Source organism: Canis lupus, chromosome 3 (genome assembly GCF_048164855.1).
Source record: "Canis lupus baileyi chromosome 3, mCanLup2.hap1, whole genome shotgun sequence".
Classification (NCBI taxonomy): domain Eukaryota; kingdom Metazoa; phylum Chordata; class Mammalia; order Carnivora; family Canidae; genus Canis; species Canis lupus.
Window position 1 is genome coordinate 24449817 of NC_132840.1, and position 22217 is coordinate 24472033.

General features: G+C 61.0%; 1 protein-coding gene across 7 annotated transcripts in view; it reads right to left on the reverse strand.

Moving 5' to 3' along the window:
• Positions 1–22217, reverse strand: part of CBFA2T3 (CBFA2/RUNX1 partner transcriptional co-repressor 3) — a 91602-nt gene that overhangs the window by 8076 nt on the left and 61309 nt on the right. For 5 of the 7 annotated variants that reach the window (XM_072819577.1, XM_072819580.1, XM_072819579.1 and 2 more), the window contains 9 exons: positions 18411–18557; positions 15371–15448; positions 10816–11054; positions 10631–10720; positions 6394–6575; positions 5549–5772; positions 2706–2791; positions 1923–2121; positions 1437–1505 (listed from right to left, as the gene is read on the reverse strand). In XM_072819577.1, the coding sequence (XP_072675678.1) occupies positions 1437–1505; positions 1923–2121; positions 2706–2791; positions 5549–5772; positions 6394–6575; positions 10631–10720; positions 10816–11054; positions 15371–15448; positions 18411–18557 (1314 nt within the window). Of the gene's footprint in view, positions 1–1436; positions 1506–1922; positions 2122–2705; positions 2792–5548; positions 5773–6393; positions 6576–10630; positions 10721–10815; positions 11055–14206; positions 14313–15370; positions 15449–18410; positions 18558–22217 lie in introns of those variants that run through there. The other 2 variants (XM_072819576.1, XM_072819581.1) reach the window with 2 other exon arrangements.

Sequence of the window (22217 nt, forward strand, 5' to 3'; positions counted from 1 at the left end):
TGTCTGAAGATGAGCATGCTGTCCCTGGTGTTGCTGTTGTACTCTAAGCTGTCTGGCTAAGGCCAGAGCATCTGTTCTGTTCTGGTGGCATGATGTTCTCCAACACTGACAACCATCCACAGCCTTTATGGCCTGCCTCAGTTTACCTGGCAGTGCGCTTCTTGCACTGGTGTGTGAGGGGGCTGGGAGGAGATTAAGCTCCCATGAAGGAGACTTATATGATAGCATTTGCACACTGGGTGTGTCTGAGCTGCTGGCAGTGCCAGCGAGAGCTGCTTGCCCCCCATGTCAGCACCAGAGCTCCATCCAGCTCTTGCCAAGGGTCCATCATGGGCCAGATGGAAGCAGAGGAGACAGGCCAAGAGAAATGAGAACCCCACCCTCCTGTCCAGGCCTGGGCCTTGCCCACCTTGCTCCAGGCAGCTGCTGCTTGTCTATGGCCCCTTGGCCTCTGACTCTGGCTTGGGATGCTCTACTGTCTCTGCTCTCAAGATCCTCAGAGGGTCCTCCTCTTCCTTATACTTCATGTTGATTCCACCCACTAATCAGAGCATCTCTGGGGCCCTGCTGCTTCTCCCCACTGGCACCACCTCAGCTGAGCACCTGCCCCCCTCCCTTTCTTTCTCAAGCTACCTACTGGGGATGCCTGGGTGGCTCAGTGGTTGAGCACTTGCTTTTGGCCCAGGGAGTGATCCTGGGGTCCCGGGATCGAGTCCCACATGGGGCTCCCTGCAGGGAGCCTGCTTCTCCCTCTGCCTGTGTCTCTGCCTCTCTCTGTGTGTGTGTCTCTCATGAATAAATAAATTCTTTTTTTTTAAAGATTTTATTTATTTATTCATGAGAGACACACAGAGAGAGAGAGGCAGAGACACAGGCAGAGGGAGAAGCAGGCTTCATGCAGGGAGCCCGACGTGGGACTCGATCCCGGGTCTCCAGGATCACGCCCTGGGCCAAAGGCAGTGCTCAACCGCTAAGCCACCCAGGCTGCCCCAATAAATAAAATTCTTAAAAAGAAAAAAGCTAAAAAAAAAAAAAAAAAAAAAAAAGCTACCTACTGGCTCCTCCGTCTGCCCCCTGCCCCAGAGTCTGTCCCCATGACACAATGAGCATCCCCACAGCACTTCCCCACATGGTGCTCCATGCCACACCTAGAAGGCCACAGGCTCTCTAGCTCTTAGCACTTCTCACACTTGTGTCCAGGTACATGCGTGTATGTGCAGAACCCAAGGACCTGCTCTATTCTGCTGAATGACACACCACTGGTTCACCTGTAGATGTCAGGTGGCAGCTGTCCTACCCTGAATACTAAGTGCACTCCAACCCTCCTGCAGGGTCTGCAGAGCCCTGTGAGCTTTGCCAGCAGAGCACCCCATGCAGGTGGAAGCTCCTTGCAGATAAGAAGGGCATCCCTCCACCCCCAGGCCAACTGCACTCACCAGCCTTCCTCCATATCTCCTCAGGCATGTAGCCGGAGAGGGTCCTAGGCATGAAATCCCGGTGGGCGTCTGAAACACAGGGGTGCCAGCGTCATGCACAGAAAGGGGCCATACCCAGTGGGGTAATGGGGACACAGTGTGTGTCCTTGGGGGTGGGGTCCCCTGAGGTGTCCACAGGTGGAAATCCTGTTATCAGCTGCTGGTGCGGGGCCAGGCAATATCAGGAAGAGGGATGCTCTGGAGCACCTAGGACCCTGCTGGGACCTGGGCCTGTCCTGGACCTCTCCTGGTTTCTACAGTCAGCATCCCAAGTCTGTGCTTCCAGTGGGTCAGGCTGTACATTTATGCAAAGCAAAAAAGGCAGCTCCTTTTCAAGGGAAACTCTTCGGTTGTATTTTACTGTAGTGCCATAATGGGGGTGTTGGTCTTGGTCTTTGGCACCCCTGCAATGCCCCCTCTGCCCCCATGATGCCCCTCAGAACGTACCTAGCTGAGAGCCCTCTGCACCCACGGAGCTGTTCAGGGGCCGGGCAGTGGCAGGTACGGGGCCCTTCTTGGCATCCTCCGTGTCACTGTAGCGCCGGATCCAGTGGTTGAGCTCCTCACGGTCGGCCTCCTGGCACTGGCGCAGAACCGTGAGTGACCGCCGTGTCTTCTCAGCCATGTCCATGATGCAGTTCAGGAGCTGTGGGTGGGCAGGTGGTGGCTGTGAGCATGTGCGGCCTGGTGTGGCTGCTCCGCGTGGGGGACGCCCAGGGAGCTTTTCCTATACTCTGGGCCTGGGCCAGCCCACTGTCCATGTGGCTGGCCACAGTGGGCTCAGAGCAACAGTGTGAAAATCGCCTCCCCTGCCTGGAAAGGGACCCCTGCTTGGAGCATGGGGGTGGGGGTAGAGAGCAGACTGAGTCCAGGGCTCTCGTCTCAACTCTGCAGGTTGTGCTCAGCCCTGGGGAGAGTGGATGGACCAGTACTGCCGTGGGGACCACCCTGCCTGGGCTCCCTTCCCACAAGGGAAGCTGGGGAGGGATGACCAGAAGCAGCTGGAAGGGGTCCCCACACCACCAAACCACCTTTCTCCCAGAGAAAGATGCTCTGCAGGCAGAGCTGGGAAGGTTCTGGGGGCTGGGTCCAAGCAGAAGGCCACTGAGGCAGCAGGGGCATGGCAAAGTGGGGCCCACAGGAGCCTGCTCCCAGGCTGCCCCAGGGCCCCACGGTCTGGGCGCACCCCCGGGGTCGTGGCAGCACCATGGCCCCAGCCTGGACACTCACGTTGTTGAGATGCTTCCACTCCTCGGCCCACTCCCGCTCCGTGAGCCTGTGGTCGATCACTTCCTCCTGCCGGGACCCGTGCACCGCTGCAGGGGTGTGTGCACGCTCAGGCCCCATGTCCCAGGCCCCCCTGCCCCCTAGGCCCCTCTTGACCCCAGGCCTGTCCCGTGCTCCAGGCACTGCCCTTTCCTGTGTCCCCCTGGCCCCGCCCCTCACCCCAGGCACAGTTCATTTTTGTGCCCACGCCACCCCCATGCCTCCAGGCCCCGCCTCTAACCCAAGCCCTGCCCCAGGTCCCACCCCTCATAGAGGCCCCGCCCCTCACCCCAGGCTTGCTGGTGCTCCAGGCACTGCCCTTTCCTGTTTCACCCCCAGGCCCGGCCCCAGGCCCTCCAGGTCCCGCCCTGGGCCCCCAGGTCCTTGGGCTTTGCCTGCCTGAGGGAGCAGGTGAGGAGGGGTCCCTGGACAGACACTGCCCACTGCCCTTCCAGGAGGTCAAGAACAGGCCTGGCCTCTACTCAGTGTTTGGGAGGAAGAGATGGGTCCCCATCCCTTGTTCTACACTTGGCTACCTCTCCCCTACCTTCCTGTCTCCAAATCCACCATATCTCAGTTTTCCTGCCTCGGGCCTCACTTTGATGGCCTTAGCTCTCCTCAGAAGCCCTCGGGCTCACTGGTGGCTGCCTGGCTCCAGCCCATGCTCTACTACTTCCTCTCAGCCAGGGGGACTCCTATACACCCTCAAAGCCCAGGTCCCAAGCCCTCTCCCCAGCAGCCCTGAGCCCTTCAGAATTCATTCAGCCCCAGGCAGATCCCCTTGTTAAACAGTCCTGGCCGCTTCCTTGTTTATTCTGTCCCCAGGGCAGGGCTGCTGTGTCTCCTGGGCCGAAGTCCAGCTAGGCGAGAGGCTGTGTTCTGGCTCATCTGCTGGGTCCCAGGGTGGTCCCTGGGGTCTGGGGAAACCAGAAACCCCAACCCTTGCTCCCCACAAGACCGCAGGCCCCTCACTCATCACTCCCTATCCTGCCTACCGTCTGGGGTCTGGGCGTGGGGGGTAGGGAAGGCTTTCGGCAGGTGCACAGGAGGGGAGGGCCCCAGGTGCCAAGCAGGGCTCTGTGCTCAGTCCCTGGGCCAACCTCCAAGGGCGGCTCTACTGTCACTCCTATCCTACAGATGAGACCACCAAGAGTGGCTAAGGGGACCTGTTTGCCCGAGGTCACCCAAGGTCAGCCCATGCCTCAACTGTGCCTTTAGCTACTGGCTGGTGCAGCTCGAGACTGAAACAATGGGGTGTGCCCCCCCATCCCTGGCCTGCTAATGAGAAACAACACAACCCTGAACTGAGGAATTCACACTGTTCCAACCATGTCTGCCTGTCCTCACATATCAAGTGCTCTCAGCCCCCACACTGGTTGGATGTCTGGCCGTGGTGCCCCAAGCCTATGCTGGGTGACCTAGAGCTGGCCGGTGCTTCCTGGGCAAGGGTCTATTTTGGCTCTTCCAACCCATGAGGGTCTCCTAGCTCCACTCCTCAAACTGTAGGAGTAAGAGGCAGCAGCCACGGCCTGCTGTCCACCGCCCTGCCACCCGCAGAACCAGGGCCTGTGCCAACGCCCCAACCAAAATAGTGGCTGAGATCTGCCTGACAGCTGGCGTTTATTTTTGCATTAGCAGAAGCGGGAGGGAATTAGCACCTGCCCGACCCGGCTGCAGGGAGCCAGACGCTGTCACCTGCTGCCTGGGCCCAGGCCCTGGAAGCTTCCGTAGGGTGGGGGCGGGACATGGCCTTGTACAGGGTGAGGCCTCTGCTGACCCTGCCTCTGGGCCCCCCATGGGTGGCCTGGGACACTCAGGGGCAGCTGTTTGCAGGCTGTCCTCCCAGGACACGGGGGCCCCTATGTGGGCCAGTCCTACTCATCTCAGTCTCTGACACAGAGGTGGGTCAGAAGGTCAAGGTGATGTGGCCAGAGGGTTTGGGCACATGCACTGGGCTTTCTGGGCCTTCTTCTGTGTGACATGGGCTTGTTGATGGGTCACATACATGCCGTAAGCACCAGGGTGTGCTGCCCCCATGATAGGGTAAAGGATACAATGCTCCCAATGATACCAGCCCTGCCTCTGGGCCAGGCCGTGTGTGGACACTAGCCTCACACCACCCTGAGGAGCAGGACCCATCAGGTCAGCTGACTGGAGAGACACTGAGGCCCGGAGGTCACATGATGCAGCCTCAAGGACACATGTGGGGAACTGGTGGAGGTCAGAGGACAGGCGGCCTGCTCCTCCTCTTCCTCCCCAGCACAGCTCACCCTCGGTGAGGCACTCACAGGCCTGGTGTTGTGGGGCTCCCTTCCATCCCATGGTGAGAGGGGGAGTGTGCGGTCAGTGGTGCTCACTGGGGCTCATGAGTCTTGGGGTGCCCAGGCCCAGAGCATGGGAGTGCCCTGGAGGCAGGAGCTATGGGACCTGGGAGCCTCCTCACAGGCACCCCCACTCTGGCTAGGCATGAGTCTCCTCCTGGCTGGCCCTGACCACCCCCACTGCCCCAGCTGCATACCCTGTGTGTGTGTGTGCGTGTGTGTGTGCATACGTGTGGCCAGCAGCCAGTGCCCCACAGGCCCTGGACAGGCACCTCTGCAGCCACAGTGCCTGCCCCCCTCCGACCCCTGACCCGGCCCTTCCTAAGGCAAAGGCCCCAGGGCCCTACCCCACTCACATCCTCTCCCCACATCTGTTGCTCAGCAGATGAGGCTGTGTGGATGAGGATGTGCTTCACTGCCGCCACATGCAGGCACACGTGTGAGACCCCCCCAACCCCACTCCCTGGCGCACAGCGCACTGCTCACCAAGGTGCCGATGGCGCTCCCGCAGCTCCCGGGGGTCAGAGTGGCGATAGGTGTCACGGAGGTGGTGGGCCATGGCTATGTCTTCCAGCCGGTAGTGTGGCGGTGGCGTGGGGTGGGGCAGCCCATTGCTGGGGCTGTAGCGCTGCGCGGGGCTCAGGGTACAGGGCCGTTTGCTGAGGTGGTCGGGGTGCAGTGGGTCACGGTCTGACCCGTTCTCTTTGGTCCTGACCCAAAGGGTAGGTCGGGGGGGGGGGCGGTGGTCACAGACCATGAACCATGGACAGAAGGCCAGGCGGGAGGGATAAGGAAGAGAGGTGAGGGCAGAGGAAGAGAAAGAGCCAGAGGACAGAGACAGATGCACAACAAGAGACATGAGGCCCAGCCAGCACCCCGCTGTCCCTCCTCCTCTGGGGCTTGCGCCAGCCTCCACCCCATTGCTGGTGTCTGGGCTCCTGGGGCCAGTGGTCAAGGAAGCCCGAGCCTCTGTTGAGGGAGTGAGGAGCTGGGCACGAGGGCCAGCCCAGGTGCCTGGACACTTGGGTCCATATCCAGCCCAAAGATGAGAGCCAGGCAGCTTTCTGCTGCAGAGGCTCCCTCCCGACCCCTCCCTTGTTCTCCTGGGGGGGCCATCTGAGTCCTCAGGACACCACACCCGGCCCTGTGCGGTGGCCTTGAGGGCTTGGCCCACGGTCTCAGCCCACTAGCTGCAGGCCACGGAATGCAGCACCATGTTGGCCTGGTACCAGGCAGCTGCCGAGCCGGGCTACCAGAGGCAGCTCAGGAGAGCCAGGCAGGGCAGGAGCCAGCCCTGCTGCCTGCTCTGCAGCCACAGGAAGCCCCCTTACCTGTCAGGTGTCCTCCTTTTGCCGTTCTCGTTGACTTCCAGGAGGAGCTCCGAGGAGTCGATGGGGGAGGAGGCGTTGGCATCCAGCAGGAGCTGCTCGTGCTGGGCCAGGTACTGGGCAGGGGTCTGCTTGGCCAGGCGGGCGCAGTGCAGGAGTTCCCTCTGCAGCAAGGGCAGGTTTGCCTGTGGCAGGGGAGAGGTGGCCTGCACTCACTGCGGGCAGGGCCCAAGACACAGGTGCACTCTGATGCGAGGCAGGGAGGCCAATGGCCAGCCTTGTTTTGTGACCTTGGGCAAGTTGCATGACCTCTCTGGGCCTTGTGCTCCTTCACTAAAAGGGGAATGCGGGTGGAACTGTACCCCCCAGGGCACGCAGTGCCTTGAGGTTCAATGGAACCCTGAGTTCAGATCCTGGCCCCCCAGACTGGGGTTTATCCACTTCATCAAGCTTCCTGCACTGGTGGCATCTGGAGAAGGCAAGCAGGGGATCATAACCAGGACTCCATGCCATCAGCCCTGGGAGCAGACACCCAATTACCTGCTGTGTGGGAAGGAGAAGTGAGGCTGAGAGAGGGGAAGCAGGCACCCTCCTAGCTAACTGTAAAGGGAGGAACTGGGAGCAGCACCCCAGCAAACTGTGGAGAGGGGAGCTTAGAGCAGCACCCCAGCTAACTGTAGAGGGAGGAGCTGGGAGCAGCACCCCAGCTAACTGTAGAGGGAGGAGTGGGGAGCACAGCGCCAGCTAACTGTAGAGGGAGGAGTGGGGAGCACCGTGCCAGCTAACTGTAAAGGGGGGAGCTGGGAGCCGCATGTGGCAAGTCTGTTCTGGACCCCAAAGTGCAGGCTGGAAATCCTGCTGTCCCACAGTCTTCCCAGAGGCCCATGGCCCAGCAGGGGGACAAGCTGGACGGGGGCCCACGGCAGGCAGCTTGGGAGAGCCAGCCGTTCTGAGTATTTGTAAATAAATACAGTTCCCCAACTTTCTCATGGTGTTTCAGAGCTGCTGCCGCCTCCTGCCTCTGCTCTCCCGCCTCTGTTAGCGCATCCACCCGGACCTGACCAAGCAGCCGATGCATTTTTGTCAAGCAGTGCCGGCTGCTAGGCCTGTTTTTCTATTTGGATAGCTGAACGGGCGCCAGCCCGCCATCTGTCGAACACGTTACGAGCAAGAGCTGGGAAAGGAGGTCCCGGGAGGTCTGAAGACGCCAAACATCCTCCCTCTCCCTTGCTGGCCGCCCCTCCCGAATGGCCTCCCCTTGGCTGGCTCAGCAGGGTGGGGACCAAACGGGCACCGGCTGGTTGCTGTTAGGGCAGTGGAAACATCTGGATTCCCGGCCGGCCGGGGCCAGCTGGGAGCCAGGGCAGAGGGCGGAGGGCCGGCCGGGTGGGGCAGCGTCTCCCAGCTTCTGGAAAGCTGCACCATGTAGCCATGCACGGTGTCAGGCTGGGAAGAGGGTTCAGGGGTCCCTGGGGCCCTTGGTGGGGGTGGGGAGGAGAGGGAACCCCAGACCAGAAGAACCGCCCCCAGCTAACAGGCGCCTTGGTGTCACAGGTTCCTCTGGGCTGATCACAGGAGCCCTGCGAGCATGGACACTGCAGAAAGGCCCGGAATGACCTCCTTCACAGATGGGCACTCAGGCCACAGGGGAATCAGTGTTTGCACCCCGATTATGATCACGGGGCTAGTTGAGCTGGTGACCCACATAATGAGGACTTATGGTGTTGCTGCTGCTTTGTTGAGCTCCTTGCCTGATGCCCACAAAGCCTGTGTGCTGTGGGCCCATGGTCAGCCCATCCTGGCTCTGGCCTGTAATCCCGGGCTGGCCACTTTACTTCTTCACTTCTCCCTCCTCTGTGCGTGGGGCCATGCGAAGCTGTCTCTTGCCCCTGAGAGGGGGGTCGCTGCATCCCTGGCGACGCAAGAGAGGCCCGAGACCCTAGCCCCACGCTGGAGTCTGAGCCAGGCTGGCCACAGTTCCAAGGGTTCCCATATGGGCACAGCACATGGTGGGCGGTGCTACCCGTCTGCTCAGCCCAGGTCACAGACTGGAGGGAGACCAGGGTCCAGCCGCGGCCAGGCCGGGGGCACTCCCGCTGTGCTCCCCTGCAGCCTGTGTTCTTAAGTGGCCGGGGCTCCTGCCATGGGAGGGGGGCTCCCCGGGCAGGACCTCCAGGCCAGGGCTCTGGCCGGCACCTCATCACCAAGGCCTGCAGACAGAACTGGCTGCACCCCAGAAGCTCCATATCAAGGAGATGGACTCCTTGTCCTTGACAGTCTGCTGGCCCAGAGCCCCGGTGGGGTCACAGGCACAGAGCATGGCTGGCAGGCCCCTTAGTCCAGCTGGCCCCGATCACCATGAGAGCTACTGAGGCATGAACGCCCCCGAGGAGCCCTTGGGGACACTGTAGGCAGAGGGGAAACAAGGCCAGGGAGATGTCTCACCAGCCGCATTAGGCCCAGCCTGTCCTGCCTGACACCACATTGGGCTGCGTCTGGGCAGACAGGGGCTGTGGTGTGCGGTGGGTGGGGGGCTGCAGGCCTGCCTGGGGCCAGAGCCGGGGACGCCGGATGTTCCCTGCTCCTCCGATAAACATGGGCAGCTGAGCGGGCGGGGACATCTGCTGTAAATATTTGACCTGACAGAATGAGCAGGCTCGCTGTGTCCCCAAAGATGGGGACCGTGGAGTCAGCAGTCAGCGGACGGAGGAGGGAGGGAAGGGCAGGGCTCCTGATGAATTGCGAATGACTGCCAGATGGGCCCAAGCCCCGGCTCTGCTGGCGGCTGTCGTCCCAGCTCAGGGTGTGAGCACAGCAGGGTGTGGGCGGGAGGGCAGGAAGGAGGGAATGGAGGACGGATGTAGGGCGGACTAAGGTCCCCAGGTCAGGGACAGGCAGGGCAGCCGGGTGGCCCAGGGCACACCCAGCAGAGGCCAGGGGCTTGGAGTCCGATGGATGTGCCCCCTGCTCTCACGGTTGCAGGTGCCCACAGGGGCAGCTGCAGAAGAGTTTGCAGAGCGTGCCTCGTCTGTGGCGGTTTTAAATGCTCAGGTGGGGACACGCGACCTGAAGTGAGCATGTGCCCTGTTCACACGTCACCTCGCGTACCCCTCCCAGTGGCCTGAGGATGACTTCTGTTGCACGTGTGCAGAAGCTGAGTCAGAGGGGGAGCTAGCTGGGCCCAGGCTGACAGCAGCCTGGTGGCAGGGCTCAAACCCAGGAGCTTGGGACCCCCCGGAAGGCAGCCCCAACCAGGCCGAGTCACGCAGGTGCGCTGTGCCCAGAAGGGCCACATGGTCACATCTCTTTGGGAAGTGTTTCACCATTACCCTCCCTGGGAGACATGTGATTTCCCTTGTGGAGCCAAGGCCTGGAGAAGTACCACAACACAGAAGCGGGTCCAGGGGTTCTGGAACTACGCTTGTCTCATCTCTGTACACACACAAACCACCCAGCATTTGTCAAAACACAGATTCTGATCTGGGGGCTCTGGGCTGGGGCCCAGGAACCTGCATTGCTCACAAGCCCTGGCGCAGCCGTTGCCACGGGCCTGCCACCACCTCTTCCTGCATGGAGGGTCCACTATTTGTCTTCCACATTTGACCACAGGACCCTGTTCTCTCTGACACCCATGCATGGCTCTGTCTGCCCACCCACAGGACCCCCACCACCTGTCCCTCCATCTGTCCCGACCCTCTCCCTCCCTGTACTGCAGCCACACGCCCTCCCTGCTCCTCAAGCACAGCAGGCACTCTCCTACCTCGGGCCTTTGTGCACCATGTCCCTGATGCTTGGGAGGCTCTGTTCCTGCTACCCACCTGCTTCCCTCCCTCACCCTCCTCAGCCCATACCCAATCCCTCTCGTCTCCACCAGTCTGTAGCCATCATATGTTGACCAAGTGCCCTCCCACCGGAGCCTCGGTTTCAGGAGTGACTCTGCCTGCTGTGCTCACCACCATGTCCCCATGCCTCTTGCTGCAGTACCAGGCACATAGTAGGTGCTCAAATCACAGCTGCAGAGTGGATGAGCGTGTTTAACCAATGATGTAGGGGTGCCCAGGGTGCCCTGCGAGCATGGGGTCTGGGGCTGACGGATCTGGTCTGGCAGCTGGCGTGCAACAGATCAGCACTGCTCCCACAGTTCTCTCCAGGGTCCCGTGAGGGCTGAGGGTGGTGCCCAATCACAGATCTGGGGCTTCGTGGTGGGCCCTGCTACCAGAGGGGATGGATGTGTCCTTACCTTCAGGAAGGGAATGACGAATGGACGCAGAGGGAAGTTGGTGGCCTCTTGGAGCTTAGAATGGAACTCCTCAATGGTCAGCGTGGAGTTCTGAGGGAGGAAATACACCTCACGTTGGCCTGAGTCCAGTTGCCCCGCCCTAGGGTCGCAGCACGCCCCTCAGCACACTGCACGGCCCCACTTACCACGAGCCCCAGCACCAGTGTGCGCACACGCTCCCCGATCTCTGGGGAGATGTCGCTGCCAAACTGCTGCAGGGTGGTGAGAAATCGCTTGAGCTTGCTGAGTTGCCGTGCCCCACAGGCAGGGGGCAGGTGCTGTGTGGACAGCGAGGCTGTGGACGAGGTGGCTGGGCCATTGCTGAAGCCACTGGGCATGGATGGGGCACCGTTGACGGCTGTCGGAGAGTGGCTACCGTTCATCACTGTGGGAGGAGAGGTAGGCTGAGGACCAGAGCCGAGAGCGCGGGTGCATGCTGGAGCCCGCAGCGGTGCCATGGGGGCACCAGACACCCTTCACGGACATGTAGACTGGGGCTCCAGGTCGGCAGTGGGTGGGGCTGGCTGGAACATGGCCTCGATCCAGGGGCAGCCCTCGCTTAGCACCACCCCTCCAGCCTTGTTCTGGGCTGCACGGTCATGCCCTCTACAGACAGGGGGACACCACACTGGACCCCCACGCTGCCTGGCAGAGGCCTGCTTCCCGTCAGGCTACTCAGGCGTCCGTGTGAATGGGCAGAGGGGCTTCTCCACCATTAGGGATCTGCTGGCCTACATCCCCTTATCTGCGGATAGGTGGCCCATCCTTCCTGAAAAGCCAGGACGCTCACCTCTACCATGATGGTCCCAAGTGATGCCCCACTGCCTACATGGGCTCTGTCACCTGGGCTGATAGGGCTTGGGGTGCGGCAGAGGGACCTGGACCCCTGAGACAAGTGGGGTTGGATCCCGGCAGGGGAGGCTCCGGTGGGCTGCTGTCTGGGGCTGCCATATGCACGGGGGTGAGTGCACATGAGCCCTGGGCTACGTGTGGAGGATGGGCAGGGGACCTAAGGCCACAGAAATGAGCACTGCAGGGGTCACAGGAGCAGCACTGTTGGTCACTGGGGCCCCAACAGTAGGGTCAGTGTCCCTGGGCTGATGGACACCGTGCAATGTTGCAGGACAAGACCTTACCACTTAGCTTCAAGTGACAAGAGGGAAAGGCTGAGCCTGCACCCAGAGGTCAGGGAAGCCCTCCTGTCCCCGGCTTGCATCCCACTTCCCTGGCCTCAGGATCCCAAGCCTCAATGACTAGGTCTGCAGAGAAGTCAGGGATCGTGAGCTGCCAGGGCCCTTGGTGACAGTGGAGGGGGTCCAGATGTAGGAAGGGTGGCTGGCATTTCTGGGAGTCCTGAGGCTTGTCTGAGACACCCAGCGGCCACTCACACCTTGCCTTCTCAGCCAGCTGGCTAGGCACCTGCTCTGGCAGCTCCTCGTGTTCACATGCTCAGCCCCTTGCACGCTCACCAGCCTGCCCCTCCTCCTGCACCTGAACACGCTCCCTACATGAGAGTCTGAACCCTGTGCCCTGACACACGCCTTCCATTCCCCGTGGCTACCCCCTGCCTCAGCATCCTTACACACACTCCCACAGGCACACGTCATACACATTCATGCTTACACATGTGTGCACATGCACCCCACATGCAGACATATCCATGTACCCTCAAACCCACATGCACATGCACGTATGCACACGTATGCACACGCACACTGGCAAACACATGTTCACACACACCTCACCCGCTTGGCTGGGCTCTGAGGCCCATGCCTTGCCCCTCCCACCTTGTCCAGCTGGGTCTATGCACAGAGGTCATGCTGGGGAATCTGGGAGGGCAGGCAGCTCAGGACTCTGCTCCCTTAGGACGGAACTTCTCCGAGGCTCCAGCCCTGTCCACAGATCCACAGCTGAGACCTGGCAGCCTGTGGCGTGTGGAGATGGGGAGTGGGAGCTCCTTTACTGGGGATGGAAATGGGTTGCTGCCACAGTCAGCTCTGTGAAGTGGCTCCTCCCGAACAGCCAGAAATGTCTGCTGTTTACTCAACTTGCTTTGGATGCTGGGGGTACTACTTTGCCACTCCAGACCAAGCCTGCCCTGCCCATCCCGATCTGCAGACCCGTGTGGCCTCACTCAGCCTGGGGCGGTGGGGGGCAGGCCCACATGCCAGCACCCTTCCCTGAGCTTCGGCCAGCTTGGGGCCTTGTCACACCCACCACCCCCTGCAGGCCCAGGGCACATGGCTCCCGCTGGGTCCAGCCCTGGGGCTTCACTGTGCCCCGTGGGCTCTGGAACCAGCCCACCCCTGCCCCCAGAGCCTTCCAATGAATGCCCTCTGTGAACCCTGACTCTGCTCTCTGGCTTTGCCTTCCCCAGACACTGCCCACACCTCCTGCTGCGATGACTGGCTCCTCTGTGCTGACCTGCTTGCCAGCGACACCTGCAAACACTCTTCCCCGATTCACTGAGCTGCACTGCTGGCCAAGAGCCAGGCACCCAATCCACAGGTGGCTAGGCGTACTATGGTCACACACACTCCATACACTTCCCTAGGCTCCCTTCATCCTGCAGGTTAACCCTGGCACACAGCAGGCCCTCGGCAGCAGACAGACACAGCTCTGCCCTCACAGGCATGTGAAGCCACCCAGGTTGGGAATGGATGTCCTGCCTGAGCCCTCACACCTGCCTGGACTGGCCCAGCTAGGTGAGAATGGGGGCCTGGCCTCAGTTACTTTGCTTGCAAATGGCCCTTGGCCTGACCCAAAGCTCGTGCCTGGCCCCCTTCTGCTCCACGCTTCCCTGGATAATAGAATCTGGGCTCTCCTCCTTCTACCAGGAGGAGCTGGAAATGCTCGACCCTGATTGCTTTTACATGTTGGGGGATCACTCATCAATAACTGGCCACTACTCAGCAGAAGTCTGCAACCACCAATTGCAGGCCAGGGCTGTCACCATCACAATGTGCTGTGTCCTCTGCAGGGACGGGCTCAGCACTCTGCCCCCTTTGCAGGACACACCACAGTCGGAGCCCATTTGCCCCCTGGTCTGAATGGTCTTGTAAGCACCTTCCAGGGCCTGGAAGTGACACGCCAGCTCTGCAGTGTCACTGCATTTGGGGGCTTCCCTCACTCTGCGATGGAGAGCAAACGTCAAAGAGGGGACTCTAAGCATCCCCGTCCCTCACCCTCGCCAAGGTGTCCAGAGGACCCCCAGATAGACCAGGAGACCCCACTGTGCTGCCTTTTTCTCTCTCACTGGGGAGCTCTAGGCGACCCCCCAGTGGACACTGACACACACACGCCCTGGTCAAGGGTGATGACAGCCACTGGCCATCACTGTAACCAGGCTAGGAGATGGTCTGCTGCCATGGGAGACCTCGCCACAGCAGGGGCTCACTGCTCGCGGCCGAGCTGGGCCTTCACCCAGGGTCTGGACCTTCAAGACACTTCTAAGCCTTGCGGCTGTGTAGACCCCCGGAGCCCCCACCCGGTGGCTGCCGCCCCAGCCCAGGCCTGACCTCCCTGCAGCGCTCTTACCAGCTTGCCCTCGGTGCCTGGGTCCTCCCGGTGGCCTGCCTGCCCTCGCTTGCCCGTGTTCCCTCCCGAGGACTGCTGGACGGTCTCAGCAACTTGCTAAAGAGACGCCGAAAATAACTCCCAGCCACAAGTGCTTTCATTCCCACAACAGGTGTGTTACTAAGTTAGACCGCACACGTGTCCTCGGCCGAGGTTTGGGGGCACACACTAGCACCCCGTGGCTCCCTGAGCCCCAGGGCCTGGGCGGGGGTCGTGCTGGGACATGAGACCTGACAAGCAGCCCCTCCTGCCAGCCCCTCACCCAGTCAATGTGAAGCTCACTGTCCTGACAGTGCTGTAGCTCGGGGGACCTGCAGGGCACCGCAGCCAGGTCAGGCATGTCACACGATAGCTGGGCGACAAAGCATCTTGGGGCATAAATAACGCACACCCATTGCATTACCTCTATCTAGGGGTCTGGGGGCTCTGCGGGGCCACACCAGGCCGTGCAGCCACTGGTGCAGTGTTGGGACTGACCTGGCCATACTCGCTAGCTAACAAGCTATGAATGTGGCCTTGAGCTCTTCCTGTTATAGGCATCAGCTGTGATGCCCGAGACTTCGAGACAGACATGTCTGCTGGCGACCAAGCATCCAGTGTGTTCTGGGCCTCATGGGGGACCAGCAGCATCTCACGGCTCCTGGTCACTGCCCTTGGCACTAGGTGCTGGGTGACTACCATTTTACAGGTGGAGAAACTGAGGCACAGGTGTGGTATGTGCCCAAGTCACCCTGCCAAGAGGGGTAGGAGTGGGGGCCCGAGCCAGGCTGGGGCCTGCCCTCTAGCCCACCAAGTGACAGACCCTCTGCTGAAATTTGACCTCCCAACTCTCGGATCTGGGTCTGCCTTATTTACTCTGTCCTGTGGTTGGAGAAAGGATGCTCAGAGAGGCCACCCGCCTGCCCAATGCCACACAGTTCATGGGTGCAGGGCTAGTGTGACCTCAGGTCTGTGACTCAGGGCCCTGCCCCCTGGCCCTCTTCTCTCTGAGGGCAGTACTAACAGATGCAGCAGAGGCAATATCAGGGTGTGCAGGCCACGGGGTGCACTGAGTGGCCTTCTCAGGGCAGAGGATGCTGGGGCAGGGACCTCCTAGGAGGCCGCGGTTTTTGTTATTTTACTTACAAAGACAGACCATAGACCATTTTAAGCAGCCATGAAAACGGCCATGGGGCAGGGACATCGTGGGTCCGTCCTCTCCATCTGTAAGCAAAATAAGAAAAACACGCTGTCAGGAAAGCCAGGCGGGTGGGCAGGGCTGCCCCAAGGGCGCCCCCCATAAGCCCCGCCCCTCTGCCTCTGGACAGCAGTTCTGGGGGTTGGGACTCACCTCCTTGGGCCAGTCCATCCCCTCCTTTGGGCCTCAGACCCTCTGCTGTAAAATCATGGGGTTGTATGGGGGGCTCTTAGGGCCACTTCTGGGAGGACCTTCCAGAGCTCGACAAGCAATGCAGCATCTGTGTCAGCATGGGTGGGACACCTGGGTTCCTAAAGATCTTTCCTCCTGGAAGGTGCCCGGTAACCCCTTGGCACCAACCTCAAGGGACCTGGAACCCAGGCCGACAGGGCTTGAAGCTGACTGACAGACAAGCCAATGGTGGTTTAGAAACAGAGCCCAGGACTGAGCCACCGTGACAGGGAGAAGCACTGAGCAGATACAGATGCGATTTGTCTGATGAGCTAGAGTGAGTAGGTGGGGGCCGTGGGAAGAGGGCTGGATCGCTGCAGGGAGACAGTGAGCCCCCTGTCACAGGGGGTTATCAAGGGCAGGATGGGCCTTTGAGGGCGTCTCTGTGAAGAGCAGCCCCAACATCCCGAGCCACCTCAGCTGGCCTGACCACCACCTCAGCCATACGCAGCTTTGCTGCAGGATGAATTTGTGCCAGGGGCGGTCATCAGGCAAGGAAAACCACAGCCCTCAAGTCGTGCCTCAAGGTCAGTCTCTGGCCAGCTTGGCTCCCAGGCTGGTCCTGGGGAAGCTGGGGAGGCTCTGGGCAGAAATCCACAGCTGAGCACAGAGGCTTCAACCCCAGCAGCCAGGGGACAGACGCAGTCAACCACCGTGGTCAGGGAATTCCTCAGGTGCAGGGACAACTCTGAGGCCCCCTTGGGGGCAGTAAGAGACCCAGATGGACACCCCAGAAGCCCACTGACATGAAAGTACCAGCTTAGAGAAGAAAGAACCACTGGTCTCTTGTGACCAATTTCTACGTAGAGCCAGGACCTCCACCCCAGAAATAGGAGTGCATGGGGCAGCAGGGGCACATGTGGGGCAAGAAGGCCATGAGGGGGACTCTGTACCGCACACAGGCCCCATCCCTATACCCCACCTGGAACATCTGGTTCCTGGCCTGGTGATTTCAGGAACGTGGGTCCTGTACCAACAAAGAAAGTAGGCCGAGGGTGACGTGCCCTTCACAGGCAGGAACCGGCTCTTAGCCCTCGGTCAGACCAGCCAAACAGCCTGCTGACCTCCCTGCCTGGGAACTAGGCACTGGATGGTGGGGTTGGCATTTTAGGTGGGGCCCATGGCCTCGTTTCTTGGGAGCTGCTAGCAGTGCCATTAAATCAGCAGAAGCCTCCCCCCGAGGCCAAAGGGGGTTGGGTAGACAACTGCCTGGTGGATGGAGCCCGCCTAGGGTTCAGCCCTGGAGGGCTAAGGCCTCACAAAACAGGCAGAGGTGACCCTACTGGCCAGTAGCTGTGTGACAGGAAGCCCAGCCAGCCCCTGCCCACCACCACCCCCAACAGTGGCTAATGCGACCCCGGCCTGGGCACCGAGGATCACCAGAGTACAGAGCCCCTGCTCTCCTGGGGGAGGAGGCAGGGCCAGGCATTCATCTCGGTCCCCATTACACATGTTTACCCTGGCTCAGACCGGCCCCATAGGAAGAGAAGCTGGAAACTTCTACACAGGGTGGGGTCTTGGCTACGAAGCTCCTGTGTGTATAGGGCACGTGGGAGCAGGTGGTATGGTTCCACTTGCTGGACCATGGCTTGGAGAGGTCAGGAGGTCGGCTCAAAGCCAACATCCTACAAGTCTGGTTGGGACTTGGGTTGCCCGACTGTATAGCCAGCACCTTCCTCCAGATGTAGGCTGGGTCACAGCCAAGCCCCAGTGAACCTGGGCTGCCTTGCCTTGAATGTCAGCACCGGTACCCTTCATGTGCAGGGATGAAGGGAGCTGGGCCTGGTGGTCTCACCTGGGCTCTGGGTGGGTGGAAGGGTGTCTTACCACCACACTGAGGCACATGAGGCTCCTTTCCTAGACACACCCACTTTGCTTGGGTTTTAAACCTGGGGAAGGCTCCCCTGGGTGTGGGGCTTTCTGGCCTCTGGATATGCAGGGAGAAGGTGGCATGTGGATGCTCTCCATCACCCACCAGAAATGCTTAGGACACACCACTAAGCCCCTAGTCTTGGGGGGCACGGAATACTGGACCTCCACTGGCCCAAGCCTGGCATCTCCCTCCCAAATGCTCAGGACCCCAGACTCACTGAGTCACCAATTTTTCTGACTCAAAGAACAGTCTCCAGTTGTGTTTCTGGACTGTGGAAGTCCACCCAGAGATGCCGTGTGTGCTGAGACACTCAACTGCATCAGTCACAGCCAGGGAGACACTGCCTGAAGGTCCAGTCGGACCGTCACATCTCTGGCTGCAGAGCCCTGGGCATCGGAGCCCGGTGCAGAGCTCCTTGGAGCCCAGGGCCGCCTCTGACAGGCTGTCCAGCCCTCAAGTAAGCTGCTGTGTGCTGGCAGGGATCCCCCTGTCCCCCTCTGAACAGCAAGCATAACAGCTAACTCTGATAAAACACTCACAATGTGCTGGCTGCTGGGTAAGAAACTGTATTAACTTACTTGTCCTCACAGCAGCTCCGTGAGGCAGGGACTATGGCGAACCCTGCTTTATGGATGAGGGACGCCAAGTCCAGAGAGGTTAAATTGCTTGCCCAAGACCACAGAGCCGAAAAGTAGAAGACTTAGGATTTGAACCACCAGACTCAGGCTCTGAGCCAGGACGAGACCCGTCTCAAGGGCCCAACGTTTATGGGTTCAGGGCAGAGGGCCCCCAGCACTGGCCTGACTCACAGTAGCTTGAGCCTCAAACAGCTCTGGGGGACATTGGCCCTGCCCACTCACTGCCCCAGCCCTGGGGTTACTCACTTGTGTGTGGCGTGAAGGAGGGGAGTCGGGTGGCCCCCTGCGATGCGGCAGGTGGTGGGGGCGGCATGCCGGGGGGTGTGGAGCGGGGCTGCGTCTTCACTTCTGCAGGTGAGTCGGGCATCGTCGCTGTCTTGTCCGTCCTGTCCACTGCGGGTGGCCACAGGAGCCCCAGGGGAGAGGAGAGAGAGATAGGCCTGGTGACGCAGGCTGAGAAGAAGAGAAGGCCCCGGCTGGGGGTGGACCTGCACAGCTGGCGCCCCAGGGGCTCCTGGCTCTGCGCCCAGCCAGGCCCAATCCAGGGCCCCATGTGCCCCCAGATAAACCTCAGCTGTGTGCCCAGGTGGCTGACATCCCACCCACCTGGGATCAGAGGGCAGGTGTGGGTCAGCCCATTTCAGGTGCACTGGAGGGTGGAGCTGGGAGAGTCCTGGGTCAGAGAGATGGGGCTGGGGTCCTCACTGGGGGAGCTTGGGTTTACCCCCTGTAGGACAGGGGGCTACATGCCCCCCCAGGCAGTGGCTTGCAAACACTGCCTCTGTCAGCATCCCCTGGAGAGTGGGTGCAGAGATGCCAGCCTCCTCACCCCCACTTCTGATGCAGGAGATCTGGGGAAGGCCCAAGCATTTGCACTGGTAAGGGTATAAATGCAGGTAGTTGGGGTTGCCCCTAGAGAAACCATGGTTCCCAGGACCCTGGGAGCTCACAGATGTCAACAGGCTCACCTAGGGGGAGATCTTCCCAGAAAGGCGTGGGAGGCAGACCCTCTGGGATAGCAAATCCCTAACCATCTGCTGGCCCAGCCAGGCAGAGGATGCAGTCAGCTTCATGCTACTCTAGGCCTGGCCACTCCATATGTGGTCCATGGACCAGTGGGTGGTGTGCCCCTAGACACTGTCAAGATTCCCATGTGGTCCCTGGTGCTCTGCTAAGGGTCAGGGCCCAGAGGGAAAGGCCTCTGGGTGAATCTGACCAGCCACGCAAACCCTGAGCCAGCAGCTGGCCATTTTCACAGCTGGAGGATGGCGAACCCTGCCCTCCTCCTCCTTCTCTATGACAGCCAGCGCCCAGGCGGGCCGAGACATCACAGAGGCGGGATTTGGGGTGCCCAGCTGCTCAAGGAGGTCAAGGTGAGTGTCCTCTCCCTGCAACAGAGCCACTGCCCTGAGGTACCCTGCCAATGTCGATGGGGCCTCCCCCAGGGGCCGGAGCCATGGCTGGGGCTGCACACCTGTGAGCTGTCCCCTGTGGCTACATGTCATGTGTCTTCTGCCTCTCCCCCAGGGCCCCGCAGAACCAGGACAGACATGGACACATATGTGCGTCCAGGGCAGCCGGCCTCTGTGGGTGGTGATGAATAACGCTGACAGATGGCATTTACTGTTACCTCGGGCCCGATCCACTGCAGCCACTCCCCTCTCACCCCCTTACAGAGCAGATATGCCCATCGTCCATGGTGCCTGGTGGGGCTCTGACAGCCCTCTGCACCGCAGGGCCTGGGGGCTGACAGTGAAGAAGACCCCTCCCTGCCGGGCCCCCTGGAACAGGGAAGCAGCCGGTAATTAGCAGCCACCCAGGCCACGCTGCACCTGCTGTCCACTCAGCTGCAGCCACTGGCCTCTGGCCCGCTGGGCGCCCTGCCCCCCTGCAGCCCGCCTGTCAGGAAGCTGATGGCTGGGCACACGTGTGCTACAGCTGTGGGGGCCCATCAACACCGTGCCTGGCTGTGGGGCCGACAGCCAGTGCCTGGTGACAACCAAAGAAGGCAAATGTGGCCAGCCACCGTGGGCCACCCCTGAGTCTTACCCGGCCACCGGGGTCCCACGGCAGGCCTGGGGTGGGGGGTGTTGCAAACACACGCCAGTTCCAACTTTCCAAAGCCTTTCCACACTGGGGGCTTTGTTTCTGCCGCACCACCAAGGACCAAGCCTACCGCACAGGGCGGAGGGAGCCTGCCGAGCCCGTACACCTCCTCCCCTGGTGCTTGTGTGACAGGGAAGGGCCACTGAGGGCGAGCACAGGCACCAGGGATCTAAGCACCAGGTCGTGCAGCGCCCCCACCACCTTTGAGAATCTGGCTCATGGACACACTCAGCCCTGGGACACCCGCCAGGCCCTAAGCGGGGAACAGGCAGCGCCCTGCCCACGCCCCACGACCTCCCCTGGCAGAAAGGGAAGCGCCCATGGCAAGTGCTCATGGCTTGCTCTGCGCACATGACAGTCATGACTCCTCATTCTCACTGCAGCCCTGGCAGGGGTAGGGGGGCCCTGCTAGCCCCGATTCATAGGCACAGAGGTGCCAAGGCCACACAGCAAAAGCAGGTGTGCCTCTGCCGGCCAGTGTGGGTTTGCAGGGTTTTGAACCCTGCGTGTTCTCAGTGCACATTGTTCTTCCAGAACAGGTGGCAGGTCTGGGATTCAGACTGAGGCTGCTGGGTGAAGGTGGGGATGTAAGCCCAGGTGCACAGTACGGGACCACAGGAGTCCCCTGAGCCGTGAGTTCCGGCTCTACTGCTTTCTGGCTGTGTGACCCACGGTCAGTCCCTTCACCTCTCTGAGTCTCCTTATGTCCCTATCGAGGGGTGGCCATCTGTGCACAAGTGCTCGGTAAAATTCAGCGGAGGTTTATAGAACAACTTGTGTGCTGGGACCTCAGCACAGACCCCACCCTCGGGGAGGAGCAGAGGTGGTACAGTGATGCCGAGGAACAGCATGTGTGGTGACGGAGCAGAGAGCACAGAGGCAAGAGTGTTCAGGGAGTCTGGGTGAGAAGCCTGAGTGGTGGCAGGTGCATGTGGGCTGACTTTGTGCAGACAGAGGGAGGAGCCACTGAAGGCTCTGCTGACACCCTTCAGCAGCTTCCACTGTACATGGGCCTTCCTGTCTGATCCAGGCCACCCCTCTCACCCCTCCTGGGCCCCTAGAGCAGCCCCCCACCCAGAATGCTCCTGCCTCCCGGTGGCTCAGCTCTGGTCTCACTTCCTGGGGAGAGATGCACCCCCACGTCAGCCCTTCACCCTCGGGATCATCACCCGACTCTGGGATGACCTTGCTTCCCGTTCCACACGGTCAGGTTCCTGTGGGGGGGGTGTGTGTGTGTGGAGACTTCCGGAAGGCTGGACTTTGCACACATGGGCACAAGGGCAGGATGCAGGGTGGATGGAGACCTGAAGGTCTCTCCATGCAGAGGGGTTGGAGGGGGAGGGTTGAGGTGGAGGTGCCGCTGGGCAGGGACAGTGGGGGTGGGTCCACCCAGGGCCCAGGCTTGGAGGGAGCTGGATGCCGCCCTCCCAGGACAACTCACTGCCTCAAAAGCAGGCCCACAAACTGGCCACCACCTTGGGGTGCAGGACGGATGGAAGGAGACAGGGAGAGATGCTCTTAGCAGGGGGCTGGCACCCAGCACAGTCACATAACAGGTGGTGGGGGCTATTGCTGCTGCTGTGACCTATCATCTCCTCCCCCTCCCGGAACCCCAGGCTGTGGGGGAGCCCCGGCCAGCCTGTAGCAGCTCCGCCTGACCAGCCACAGCCTGTGTGCAAACAGTAAGGAGCTGCGGGACAGGGGCTGCCTTGTTCTTCCGGCTCTGGCTCCCCACCCTGCCCCCTCTCCAGACCCCCGTGCCAAGCCAAGGGCTGCTCCCTGGGCCCCCGAGACTTGCAGCGAGGCTCAGACTCCCATGGCTCTCACTGGTTGGGGGCTGTCTTGGCGGGATCCTGCGCCCATGAGGCAGCATACACAGGAGCTGGCCTCAGCTCAGGGTGTGGGGTGCAGTGGGAAGGCCCTGCATTGGATGCTTGGTGCCAGGAG